General features: G+C 37.4%; 1 protein-coding gene across 17 annotated transcripts in view; it reads left to right on the top strand.

Annotated features, from left to right (window-relative positions):
• Positions 1 to 14,644, top strand: part of CEP85L (centrosomal protein 85L) — a 234,927-nt gene that overhangs the window by 195,809 nt on the left and 24,474 nt on the right. For 15 of the 17 annotated variants that reach the window (XM_045391629.3, XM_065543254.2, XM_045391622.3 and 12 more), the window contains one exon: positions 11,413 to 11,592. In XM_045391629.3, the coding sequence (XP_045247564.2) occupies positions 11,413 to 11,592 (180 nt within the window). Of the gene's footprint in view, positions 1 to 7,850; positions 9,132 to 11,412; positions 11,593 to 14,644 lie in introns of those variants that run through there. The other 2 variants (XM_074036942.1, XM_074036944.1) reach the window with 1 other exon arrangement.

Genomic DNA, 14,644 nt, shown 5'->3' with positions numbered 1-14,644 from the left:
TTTTATACTTTAGTTATGAATACATCATGTTACAATTTGGTCTCATCTTGGACTTCTGTCACATGATAGCAAGGCTTTATAGTGCAGTACTGAAAATAATGTACAGTTATTTGAAAGTGGTATTTCTATACTATGGAAGTAGTGTATCTTGCTTTGATAACAGCATTTTAGTAGACTGGTTCAATTTCTCTTTAACATTCTGTCATTCTGAATAAAGGCTTTAATTATGTAATTATCATATTACTGAAAGCATGTTAAAAAAATAGGTATCTGAAGGATGAAGCAAATGTTCTTTTGACACAGCATCAGGCCAGTAGAGGGCTCTCCAAGTCAGTGTGCAAGGACAAATAAAAATATTAATATTTGAAAGGATATGTCAAATGGTTGTTTAAAATATTAGGATTTTGAAGTATGTAAAGAAGTGAAATATTATTGAGAAATCTAATTTTAAAAGATGAGAGCAATTCATAAAAGAGAATACAAGGAAAATCTTAAATACTAAATGGGTATGATAAATATATAAGACAAACTTTTATCAGTAGATAGATACAGAGAGCCAATAAAATGGTGAGGGTTAGAAGAAACAACAGATATAGTAATAAAATGTTTCTTTAGCAAAGGGTTTTTTTTAACCTTGGATCTTTGAATGATTTAATTCTTTATGCATAACATTTTGTATAGGCATATTTTTCTGATCCATAACATATCCTAATTCTATAGATACTAGACAAAATTATGCTTTTAATAATAATTATTGAAATTAATGTGTATTCTAGAGTAAATAAGTCAGTTAGTAAAATAAAAATAACAATTTTAAATTAATTTATAGATGGAAAACATACTCTTAATAAGTAACTTCTATTTGCTTATTGAAAATTTGACTAATCCTTACAATTAAGATGACCTTAGAAGTGGATATCACTCAGTCTCATTGGTGGAGAATGAGAACCATGCCTTTATTTTAAAATCCAAACTTTCTGGATAGTTTTAATGGTAGATTGGTAGAACCAAGGAGTAGTTTGTATTTCCATTTGTCCCTAAATTTCCATCTGTGGTTAACAGACCTTCGTGGAATAAACCAAATATGAAGGACGCTTTTTCTTTACCTAAACTGAAGAAGAAAGAGGTGTCTTCTGTATATCTGTGAACTTCGGAAAGACCAGCCAAATCATAGTTACTATTCCTGCTTTCATTGACGCACCCTTTCCTTTCTTTCCATTTTATTCTTTTTCTTTCCATTTACATCAGTTTTTTCTATTTCTTCTTCAGTTGGTTTGCTTCTACCACCAAATCTGTGTTAATGAACATTTAATAAAAGGAGTCCCACCTTTACAAATGAGCCTCTTCAACAAAGCATTAAACATCGAATATGTTAAATTCTGGGGACACAAAAGCAAATAATGGTTTCTGCCTTTTTGGAACTAAAACCCTACAGAGAGAGTATATCCAAAAATTTATTTATCCATTTCCTTAAAAATTGTTTATCTTGACTATGGATAAGGTTCCATTTATGGTGTAGCAATAGAAATGTGAATGAAACTGATTTTGCCCTCAAGGAATGTGTAGTCTAATGGAGAACACAGACAACAGATAGTTGCAGTGTGTCGATTCCCACAGGGGTTATGTATGAAATGCTTTGGGAGCTCCAACTATGAATTTAGAAGCTAGTCTTCCAAAGGCCTGGCCAGGCTTCCTGTAGAAAGTGATCATCTAGTTTGAGAACCTGATGAACTAAATGAGTTGAGTCAGGTGAAGGGGGTGAAGGAGTAGTGTTTGAGGCATAGTGTATGGCATGTGGAGAAGCTTAAAGGAATGAGGAGAAGTATAATGCATTTGGAAAACTACAAATTATTCTGTATGGATAAAGTGTAATATGAGAGAAAGGTAGTGGTAGATATGTGGTTGAAGAGGTAAGCAAGGGCCAAGTGTTACCAATGACCTGAGGTGTAAAGGTTTGCTTAGGGCTGGCCCAGTTTATGCCTGCTGTGCTAATAAATTTATTAATAGTGCCATCTTTCATTCTCTAGAGTGTCCTAGTTTGGTTACTCTGATGGCATAATAGAGATTGGATTTAAGATAGATGTTATTGGAGGCAGGGAAACCAGTCAGGAAGCTGTCTCAATAGTCCAAAAGTTATGTGAACATTTGAATTTTATCTCTAGTGGTCAGAATGAGGAGAAGACTGTTGATTAAACATCTGTATGGCCAAGCCTTAGTAAAATGGGCCAGATTTAATGACATTTAATGTGGTGAGAGAATGATTGCCTAGTTTCAGACACCAACAATTGATTGGTTTATAGAGATTACCATGTTAAGGATCTGTTTAGAGGAGAAAAATAGTGAGTTAAACTTACACATTGTAAATTTGGGGTTGAGTGAAGAATTAGGGTAATATTTGTGGGTGCAGGTCTGAGCCAGAGATAAGAGATTTAGGTGTTGTCAATCTAGGTGGGTGGTTATTAAAGCCTTGAGCATGAACAGGTGTTCAAGGGAGGGTTTGTGCAATGAGAGGAAAATGGGATCCAGAGCTAGAGACAGGGAACAGCAGCATTTTAGAAGGTAGCAGAAGAGCACAACTTGTGAAGGAACCTAAAGGGAGTTGTTCTAGAAAGGAAAGCAAGCAAGGCTTTTTCCACAGAAAGGGAACAGTTCTATAAAAGTCAGAGAAGGCAGATAAAGGCTGAAAAGATGTTAGTAAATGTAGAAATTAAAACATCTGGCCTCAGATTTTTCTTTTCCTATATGATTAAGTTCACATAGAGTTTCAACTACAGCTTGTCTTGCTACAAAACACATTTCTGTGGTGCAGATTTGCTCATACACAATTGGTAAAAAGGAGAATGATGTCTGCTAAGTTTTCTAGATTGGTTCATAAGTACTTTCCCCCTCAACTCCCTAGACAAGGGGAGTTACAATATTGTGAATAAAATTAAAGTATTTGGCCAGCAAAGCAAAAGGCTTAGGATTACCTACTATATTAGCAGAAGCTTTTTCCAGCCTACATAAGAAAATTGTAAAAGAGTACCTGCCCTTCAGGTGCTCTTCCTTGAGAGGTGCACTTCCTTCTTTATAGACTTTCAGTTCACGCCAGGTTATGTTCCCTCCTACTCCACCTGCATGGCAACCCCTGTATCACAGAGTCTACCTCAATCTGAACACTCACCAGACCTCTAATTAAAGTACCACCAGCATTTTGACTGTGTGTGTATGTGGTTTTTAAATATCACTGTGACCACCTGTTCAGACTGTCCCAAGTTATCTCCTGAGTCACGGTTTTTGTTAGTACACTAGTTAAAATTGCATCAGTTTGAATTGAGTGTTTTTAATCCTATTCGTTCCATATGCCCTATTATTTTTAGTGCGTGATTTTCAGGAATGTCTATATTGCGTTATGGTAGAAGCACCTGTGTTAACTTTTAAAAAATTTATGAACTTAACTTTTTAGAGCAGTTTTACGTTTGCTACAAAACTGAATGGGAAGTACCAAGATTTCCCATATCCTCCATATCTTCACATGCGCACAACCTCCCCCACTATCAACGTTTTGTATCTTAGGGTACATTATTTATAATTAGTGAACCTATATTGACACACCATTGACACTCAAAAGCCATATTAGGATCACTCCTGGTGTTGTGCATTCTAAGAGTTTTGACAAATTAGTAATGACATGTATCCACCATTATAGTATATCATGCAGAGTAGTTTCACTGCTCTAAAAATTTTCTGTGCTCTGCCTGTTCAATCCATTGGACCCCTAGCAACCACTGAACTTGTTATTGTCTCTATGGTTTTGCCTTTCCCAGAATGTTATGTAATTGGAATCATGTAGTACATACTATTCAGACCATCTCTTTTTAAACTGGCTTCTTTCACTTAGTAGTATGTATTTAAGTTTCCTCTATATCTTTTCATGACTTGATAGTTCATTTTTCTTTAGTACTGAGCAATGTTCCACTCTCTGGATATATCACAGTTTAGTGCATGATTTTCCAGTGGTTTTCCAGGAATGCGTATATTTGTATTATAGTAGAAGCACCCATGTTTACTTTTTTTTGAGATGGAGTCTCACTCTGTCACCCAGGCTGGAGTACAGTGACGCGATCTCGGCTCACTGCAACCTCCGCCTCCCGGGTTCAAGCAGTTCTCCTTCCTCAGCCTCCCGAGTAGCTGGGATTACAGGAGTGTGTCACCACACACAGCTAATTTTTGTATTTTTAGCAGAGATGGGCTTTCACCATGTTGGCCAGGCTGGTCTCGAACTCCTGACCTCATGATCCTCCTGTCTTGTCCCCGCTCCCCACACACACACAGTGCTGGGATTACAGGTGTGAGCCACCGTGCCCAGCCCCACCTGTGTTAACTTTTTAAAAAATTTATGAACTTTATTTTTTAGAGCAGTTTTAGGCTCACTACAAAATTAAATGGGAAGTACCAAGATTTCCCATATCCTGCATATCCCCATACATGCACAACCTTCACCTACTGAAGGACATCTTGATACTTTCCAAGTTCTGGCAATTATGTGTAAAGCAGCTGTAGTGATATAGGAAAAACCAAAGATGCATTTTCCCCACTCTGCTCTGCACTCAGCACAGTACTTCTGACACCACATGTATGGTATTTGTTTCCCTACACACCAAGCAGTCAGTTCTGCATATTCTTCAGCAGACACCATCTGGGTGTCTGTCTTCTAATTTAATCCTGACACTGTATGTGTAGAGATAGTGTCAGAACCCACAGATTGAGGACTCACTATCACAGGACTGCCCTCCACTCCAGATGCTAATTTCAAGTCCCAGATGCTTCTTACCAACTGGCTATAAATCAGAGCTCACATAACCCCCTCCCTGGGTTTGATTAACTTGCTGGAACTCAGAAGCATCTTATTTACACTTACCCATTTGTTATAAAGGATATTAGAAAAGATACAGATGAACAGCCAGATTGAAGAGATACATAGGGGAAGGTATGAGATAAGGAATGCAGAGATTCCATGCCATCTCCAGGGGTGCCACCCTTCAGGAGGGAACTTCTACATATTCAGCTCTCTAGAAGTTCTGTAGACCTAGTATTATTTGTTTTTTAATGGAGGATTCATTATGTAGATGTGATTTTTTTTTTCTTTTTTTGAGACAGAATTTCTCTCTGTTGCCGTGGCTGGAGTGCAGTGATGCAATTTCAGCTCACTGCAACCTCCACATCCTGGGTTCAAGCGATTTTTCTGCCTCAGCCTCCTGAGTAGCTGGGACTACAGGCATAAACCACCACACCCAGCTAATTTTTGTAGTTTTAGTGAGATGTAGGGTTTCACTAGGTTGGTCAGGCTGATCTTGAACTACTGGCCTCAAGTGATCCACCTGCCTCGGCCACTGAAAGTGCTGTGATTAGAAGTGTGAGCTACTGCGCCTGACCTGTTATTTGTATATTTTGGATGACAGGTTTTTTTGTTTGTTTTTAGATCAGATGTGTCTTTTACAAATATTTCTCCTGGTCTGTGGCTTGTTTTCTCATTCTCCTGCCATTGTTTTTTGGAGGGAAAAAGTTTTTAATTTTAATGAAGTCCAGCTTATCAGTCCATCATTTCATGGATTCAGCATTGATGTTATATCTAAAACATCATTGCCATAGCCAAGGTCATCTAGATTTTCTACTTTTTTTTGGGAGTTTTATTGTTTTGTATTTTAGGTCTGTGATCCATTTTGAATTAATTTTTGCAAAATATATAAGGCCTGTGTCTAGATTCTTTTCTTTCCTTTCCATGTGGATGTCCAATTGTTCAGCACCATTTGTTGAAAGGGCTGTCTTTTCCCCTGTATTGCATTTGCTTCTTTGTTAAAAATCAGTTAACTATATTTATGTGTCCTATTTCTGGACTCTCTATTTTGTTGCATTGATTAATTTTATATTTTATCACTAAAACCACATTGTTTTGATTACTGTAGTCTTATTATAAGTCTTGAAGTTGGGTAATGTCAGTACTCAAACTTCGTTCTTTTCCTTTAATATTGTGATGGATATTCTGGGTCTTTTGCCTCTCCGTATAAACTTAGAATCAGTTCATTGAGTCCACTAAGTAATATGCTAGGATTTTGATTGGGATTGTGTTGAATCTATAGACCAAATTGGAAAGAAACAACATGTTCACAGTATTGAGTCTTCTATCCATGAACATGGAATATCTATTCATTTATTTAGTTCTTCTTAGAACATTTTTAGAAGAGTTTTATAGTTGTCTTCATATAGATCCTGAACATATGTTGTTAGATTTATACCTATCTTATTTTTTGGTTGCTAATATAGATGGTAGTGAATTTTTATATTCCACTTGTTCATTGTTGACATACTGGAAAATGATTGACTTTTGTGTGTTAACCTTGTATCCTGTAACCTTGCTATAATTAGTTCCAGGAAGGTGTTTTTCGTTTGTTTTCACTGTTCTAAAGTTTAATAAAAAACACAATTTACCAGTATTTGATATCTTGTGAAAGCGTTTTTAAGTTAAGAATGGAAATGTGCGTAATACATAATCAAATGCTAGGAGGCCTCAACTCCCAGTAGGTCCACACTCAGTGTTGTTTTAGGTTCTTCAGGATCTTCTGTTAAATCTATAATGTCAATCTCCTGTTGCAGTGAACCCATCATTTAAGTAGGACTCTTGGTATTCTCTTTTAAATGTAGCTTTCTTATTGTGGGCAGTCTTAGAGTCTTCTGCTCTCTCATCATTGAGTCTGTCCTTCTTTCGAAGCATCTCTCCAGTAACATTTGTTTTTTATTCATTTTAGCTAGGGTTAGCTTGTGGGCTTACCGAGACTGTGACTGACAAAAGTGCACAGTTGGGAAAGAGGCGCGGATGGAAGTGGGAAATCAAATAATAGGCAGGCCTTACTCAGACTAAAATAAGTGTTGGATTCTAGCTTAAAGCCTGCCACCAGATGCAACTGTATAATTGAAGTACATCAACTCATTTGCCACTACAAAGACTGCCACTAGATGCAACTTAATTGTTACTTGTCATTCACTGATAGGGTTTTGATATGCATCTGCAAGCAATTGATTTATTATGATCTCTGTGTAGTCAGACCTCTCTGCTAATGTTAATCTGTATTTGCAGTCACTTCGTAGTGCTAGAATTACCACCGCAGCTCCACCTCAAATCACCAGGCATTGGATTCTCATAAGGAACGTGCAACCTAGATCCCTTACATGCGCAGTTCACAGTAGGGGTCACACTCCTATGAGAATCTAATGTAGCTGATCTGACAGGAGGCGGAGCTTGGGAGGTAATGCTAGCCATGGCAAGTAGCTATAAAAATAGATGAAGCTTCACTCGCTGGCCCACTGCTTACCTCCTGCTGTGCAACCCTGTTCCTAATAGGCCATGGGCCGGGGACCCATGGTCAGAGTTCTAGGCTGCCGGTTTGATTCTCTCAACACTTTCCATGTTTGCATGGTTTCTGAGGCAAAGCTGGATGTAATTTGTTTCTCTATTATTAAGGTTTTCTCCTTACCCTGGCTTTTTGCAGGAGTTTATCTTTGCTTTTCTGATGTTTAAATATAATACGCCTATTTGCAGTTTTGTTTTTTGTTTTTGTTTTTGTTTGTTTGTTTTGTTTTAGTGTTTGTCTTACTTGGTGTTTTCTGACCTTCCTGGATCTATAGTATGGTGTCTGATGTTAATTTGGGGAAATAGTTATGGTTCCTTCAAATACAGCATCTGTTCCCTTCTCTATTTTTTTTTCTCCTACTATTCTTATTACATGTATTTATATCTTTTGTAGTTTTACCCCAGTTCTTGTATATTGTTTTTTAAGGTTTTTTTTTTTTTTTTTTTTCTCTCTCTTTTTCAGTATTGGAAGTTTCTGTTGTCATATCCCCAAGTTCAGGAATTGTTTCCTCAGCCAGGTCTACTCTGCTAATGAGTCCCTCAAAGACATTCTTCATTTCTGTTAGTGTTCTCAATCTTTAGCATTTCTTTTTTATTCTTTCTTAGAATTTTTATCTCTACACTTAAATTATCTGTATGTTCTTGTATACTGTCTACATTTTCTATCATAATCTTATTAATCCTAGTTGTCGAAAATCCCTGGTCTGATAATTCTGACATTTTTGCCATATCTGACTCTGTGTCTGATGCTTTTCAGTCTCTTTCAACTGTGTTTTTTGCCTTTTTGCATGTCTTGCGATTTTTGTAGGAAGTAGACGTGATGTCCAAGGTTTAATAAGTGTGGTAAATAGAGCTTCAGTAATGCAGTGGTAAAGTGTGCAGGGAAGGGGAAGTATTCTATAGTCCTGTGATTAGGTCTCAGTCTTGGTGAATTTGTTCCTCTGGATTGTGAACTTCAGTTTTCTTTTCTTTTTTTGTTTTTTTTTTGAGACGAGTCTCGCTCTGTCGCCCAGGCTGGAGTGCAGTGGCCGGATCTCAGCTCACTGCAAGCTCCGCCTCCCGGGTTTAGCCGTTCTCCTGCCTCAGCCTCCCGAGTAGCTGGGACTACAGGAGCCTGCCACCTCACCCGGCTAGTTTTTTTTTGTATTTTTTGGTAGAGATGGGGTTTCACCGGGTTAGCCAGGATAGTCTCGATCTCTTGACCTGGTGATCTGCCCGTCTCGGCCTCCCAAAGTGCTGGGATTACAGGCTTGAGCCACCGCACCCGGCCTGAACTTCAGTTTTCTAAGATTTCATCTTTCCCCACCCTTAGGCGGGACAGGATGGCAGGAGGGCAATGGAGTTGGTATTTCCACAGGGAAGGCCAAAGGAGCTTGATTTGTGTATTAACCCTCCTCTCTGTGGAAGGCTGGAGTTGGCTGGAGTTGGGTTATTTCGTTTACCCCAACTAGGTTAAGCTCTGATAAAACACCAGCAGTTTAGGCTCTGGTAATATAGTTTCCCCTGAGGGCAGGCATTTTTAAGAACAGAATGCTCTGGCATATTTTAAATGGTTCCTTTTCCCCTCCCCTTGCCAGAAACAGAAGGGGATTTTCCTCTGGTACTCACTGAAGATCTTGTAGTACTCCTGGAGGTAAAACTCACAGACTGTGGAAGCCTCCTGTGTGATTGGGTCCCCATGGAATTTTTAACTCAGATTTGTCTACACCAAGTCTCTAGCAATTCATTAGTTACAAATTTTCCCACCCTGGCTCTTCTGCTTATGGGGTTTTGCTTTATTAGTTTATGATCATCTGTTTCTACCTATCCTTTTTTTCCAGTTTTGAAGACAGTAGTTTGCCCTGTGACCTCATTTCTCTCACAGATTTTAGAAGACTTGTTGATATTTCAGGTTTTTCAGCTTTTTATTTTATTTTTTAGGACTGAGTGGTGACTTCTGATCTCTTTACATTCCGGGCTAGAAACTGGAAGTCTGTATTAACTTTTTATAGTTTCATAGCCTAGCCATCTTCCTGAGTTCCATATCTACCTTTCTGCCTGATGTCCATCTCTACTTGTATGTTCAAATGAAATCATAATCATAGACTCTAATTATATTAAGTATATCTGCTTAAGTATAACCTATTTTTCTATATAACCTACTGTTCTTCTTTATATTTACTTCTGCCCAGAATATAATCTTCCATGTTACTTAGACAAAATCTTAAACCTTGGTTATCTTTAACATTAATTTTCCATTCACATCTTTAAACAATCATTTTCTCTAAATCCTCTCACCCTGCTTCCAGTTTCTTCATTCTGTTCTCCATGCTCTATTTCAGCTCCTTGTTTCTTTTCAGCTAAATTAGTTAGAATAATTTCTTTAAATGATACATCCATATTCATTCTCAGTGAATCTTGTTCACTGCATCTAGCTTTGTCCTATTTCTTCTAGCACTCTCTTGTCTTTTTCCTCTCTTCTCTTCCCTTTCATCAGACTTGCTGAGAGTCTAGACACTAGACTGAATGCCGGGGAATATAGAGATTTACAAAGCCAAGTTCACAATTCCTGGAATTCTACAAGAAGGTTGCGACCTACATTTGTAAGTTTTCCCTTTTATTCCGCCCACTTGTAACCTATAAACATGACAAGATATTCTTTGTATATTCTTTTTAACCTTTTAAAAAATGTTCTTTCTAGAATGCCTGTTCCTTTTTCCATTCTTGCCAGAATCTCCCTATTTCTCAAAATTCGTCTCAAAAGCCACCTCTCCAGAAAAGCCTTTTCGTCATTCGCTCAATGTCTTCATGTATTCTACTTCCTCTCAATACTTTGTGCTTAACATGGCCTTTATTTGGCTACCATATTCATTCTGTTCTATATTATAATCATCTAAACGCTTCTCTTATGCCTCTGATTAAAATTTGAGTTTGTAAAGGGTGAGTCTGCCATCTTTGAAATAGCCTGGACCTGATAAATGCTATTTATGTAATGGTTGAATTGCATGCTTACCTTTTGGGAAAGTGTCAGTTCTTCAAGGCCTAGTTCAAGTTTACTTCTGTAACACCCTCCCTTAGCTACTGCACATGTAACTATCTTAGCACTTAGTTTCCATTGTCTTTTTTTTTGGTCTTTTTGTGTGTGACACATTAAACTAGTGGGATCTTATTTTATTAACTGTAGAATCCCCAGCACCTAGCACAATGCCTAACGTATGTGCTTAGTAAATATTTTTTAAATAAATGGAAAAATAACCTCTTTTTTTGCTTTTGCAGTACCTTGTTGATATCTTTTACAGCACTTAACCACATGCTGAGTTGTTTGAAGGAATATTTATATTTCCTGCCTTCCTCTTCCAGATTTTAATCTACATGGAGGAGAGGGAATATTTTCCCTTTGAAAAGAATTTCCTTCAAAGCTTTGCCCATAGAAGCAATAATACATTTATTCATTCAACAATTATTTTGTGAGTGCTTATTTTGTGCCATTTTTTCTATGCAATAGGGGATATAAGATGGACACTTTGAGATGGACAAGAATCCCCAATTCATGGATCTTTCTTTCTAGTTAGAGAAACATTCTATTTGTGCATATTGATTTTAGTATTAGCTGGAAATGATTACCTGTGAAGACATTTTTCTTTAGTTTTTATTTATTTACTTAGAACTTTCACTTTTATATGGTTAATTTACATATAGTACTATTTACATGTTGAAGTATACTTTTAAGTCAAATAATAGCTGTTTTTCATGAAGTTTCTCCTATATCCTGGGAACCTTACATACTTTATCTTTCTTCAAAAAATGCTGCAAAGTAGGCTTTATTGTTTCTGTTTTAGAGATGAGAAAACTGGGGTTTTGAGATGATAAATAATTTGCTTTAATTATGGTGCATAACTAGGAAGCAAGAGAGCTGGAATTTAAATCAAGGTGTGTCTGTTCATACAGCCTATATGTACTCCTTATATTATACTTCATTTCCAATTTCTTCACATTTGTTCAAGACAAACTTTTAAAGTCTTACCTCCTTTTTTGTTTCCTCACAGCCACAATATGAGAACACTTCACTCCAGACACCATTTTCAGAGGAATCAGTTTCCCATTCCCAACAAGGGGAATTTGAGCAAAAGCTTGCATCTACTGAGAAAGAAGTTTTACAGCTTAATGAGTTTCTCAAACAAAGACTAAGCCTATTTAGTGAAGAGAAGAAGAAACTGGAGGAAAAAGTAGGTATTTGTAATAAAATTGAATTAGGTCAACATTTCATCAGCATATAATTATTTGTCTGTCATTTACCCTGTCAGGTGTCATACCAAGGTTATATATACACTTATGTGGAGGTGATTAATTTTGTAGTAACTTTTGAGAAGCCTTCTGCTATCTGCAGAAATCCAAGGATTTTCTTTGAGGATAGAAATGCTCTTGTATATCTTTATAACAAATAGTAAAATATTTTTAAAAATCAATTGTGTACACCAAATAACTGTTCTTTTCCTTATTAAATCTATGATTTCATTTTTTTTTTTTTGGCATGTTGGGCATAAAGGGTTGGTAAATGAAGGTGGCTTATCTTTAATAGTCATGCAACTTAAGTTATTAAACTGAAGCCCTTGATTCAGAATAATAAGCTAAAAGCCAAATATACAGACAGGAACACTGTTTGATCTTTCTGCCTTTATTAAAAGTATTTTCACGTATTTTATCTTATTCCATTTTATTATTATTCATGATTAAGTAGGACATGTGCTAGCCCTAATTTATTGAAGAGGTACAGATCCATGAGCTGCATAGTGGCAGCAGTGGTTTTAGCCTTCTCTTTTAATCTACTCAGCTTAGTTTTGAGCCTTCCATTCAAGTGGTCATAGAGCAGATCACCATGATTTTCTTTTTTCTTGCTCATCAGTGCTTACTTTATTTTTTTCAATTTTAGTTCCATAGTTTTTGGGGAACAGGTGGTTAGTTACATGGATAAGTTCTTTAGTGTTTTTTTCTGAGATTTTGGTGTACCTGTCACCTACACATTGTACACTGTACCCAATGTATAGTCCTTTGTCTCTCACACCCCTTCCCGCCATGTTCCCAAAATCCATTATAGCATTGTTGTGCCTTTGCATCCTCATAGCTTAGCTCCCAGTTAAAAGTGAGAACATATGCTGTTTGGTTTTCCATTTCTGAGTTACTTCACTTAGAATAATAGTCTTCCACTCCATCCAGAATGCTATGAATGCCATTATTTTGTTCCGTTTTATGGCTGAGTAGTATTTCATGGTATACATACACAGACACACACACACACACGCGCGCGCGCGCACGCCACATTTTCTTTTTCAATTCATTGGTTAATAGGCTGATTCCACATTTTTGCAATTGCAAATTGTGCTGCTGTAAACATGTATGTGCAAGTGCTTTTTATGTAATGACTTCTATTCCTCTGGACAGATAACTAGTAGTGGGATTGCTGAATCAAATGGTAGTCTTACTTTTAGTTGTTTAAGGAGTCTCGACACTGTTTTCCCTTGTTGTTGTACTTGTTTACATTCTCACCAGCAGTGTAAAAACATTCCCTTCTATTTCATACCAACATCTATTTTAAAAAATTTTTAAATTATGACCATGCTTACAGGAGTAAGATGGTATCTCATTGTGATTTTAATTTGAATATCCCTGATAATTAGTCATGTTGAACATTTTTTCATATGTTTGTTGGTCATTTGTATATCTTCTTTGAGAATTATCTATTTATGCCCTTAGCCCGCTTTTTGATGGGGATTATTTGTTTTTTCTTGCTGATTTGTTTGAGTTCCTTATAGATTCTGGATATTAGTCCTTTGTCGGATGCATAGTTTGTAATATTTTCTCCCACTTTATGGGTTGTCTGTTTACTCTGACGATTATTTCTTTTGCTGTGCAGAAGCCTTTCAGTTTAATGAGACCCCATCTACTTATTTTTATTTTTGTTGCATTTGCTTTTGGGTTCTTGGTTACAAACTCTTTGCCTAAGCCAGTGTCTAGAAGAGCTTTTTTGATGTTATATCCTCTAGAATTTTTATGGTTTCAGGTGTTAGGCTTATGTCTTTGGTCCATCTTGAGTTGATTTTCGTATAAAGTGAGAGATGAGGATCTAGCTTTATCCCAGCACCATTTGTTAATAGGGTGTCTTTTTCCCACTTTATGTTTTTGTTTGCTTTTTTTTTTTTTTTAAGACAGAGTCTCGCTCTGTCGCCCAGGTTGGAGTGCAGTGGCGCGATCTTGGCTCACTGCAATTCTCCTGCCTCAGCCTCCCGAGTAGCTGGAACTACAGGCGCGCACCACTGAGCCTGGCTAATTTTTTGTATTTTTAGTAGAGACAGAGTTTCACCGTGGTCTCGATCTCCTGACTTCATGATCCTCCCGCCTCGGCCTCCCAAAGTGCTGGGATTACAGGTGTGAGCCATCGCACCCGACCAATTTTTCCTCACTCTTTAAGTTGATACCTGTATATTATATAAAATAGCTATCACTTCCACTCCTCACAGACTAGCCTTAAACAGGGGAAGACCCTCACTAATCAGTGTTGCCGGAGAGGGGGGATTTTCATATCTTTGTACTAGTTTAACTCATTTTTTTTGTTGTTAGCATCCTTCAGGCTTCAGGGGAGTATTCTAGGTCCCATCGGTACTCAGACAAGCGAAATTTCAGCCAGTCCCTTGACCAGACTTCTGAAAAGTCAGATTGTTGGATGTTCTGTCCATTGCTTTCCCTGTACAGGGAGAAACTTGAATCTGTCTTCACTCATTGCTGTGTGCTGAGCTGGAGCTGTGAACTATGGAAACTGCTAGCCTAGACCATCATCTCTGATCTCAGTGATCCCAGGCAGCAAGAGTGTCGTGGTCCTATTAGTGTTCCAAGACAGGCAAGGCAGAAGGCAGTCTTCTGAACAGCACCCAGAAAAGTTGGGATGTTGGATGTGTGATCCAACTATTTTCTTTCCCAGCAGGTTTCCTTCTGATCATATGCTGTATTGGGGGTAGGATTATAGAAGGTGTCTTGCATTTCCTTAATTGCTTCAATGTGCCTGATTTTGCATTCACCCAGAGTACAATAGCTTCTTGACTAATTTTTGGATTTCTTAAAAAGGGAATTTGTCCATGTTGGGGGTTTTATTATTTTTTTAATTGAATCCACATGTTGGGGGGAAGGAGAGTCCAAGACTTGCTCTTCTGCCATCTTGCTGACAGTACTCCCCAGGTCTTTAAAAATATAAATCAAATTCTTCCCATGGCCTGAAATACATTTCCT

Source organism: Macaca fascicularis, chromosome 4 (assembly GCF_037993035.2).
Source record: "Macaca fascicularis isolate 582-1 chromosome 4, T2T-MFA8v1.1".
Lineage (NCBI taxonomy): Eukaryota > Metazoa > Chordata > Mammalia > Primates > Cercopithecidae > Macaca > Macaca fascicularis.
The sequence above is the reverse complement of the archived record's forward strand: the minus strand, read 5'-3'. Positions and strand labels throughout refer to the sequence as shown.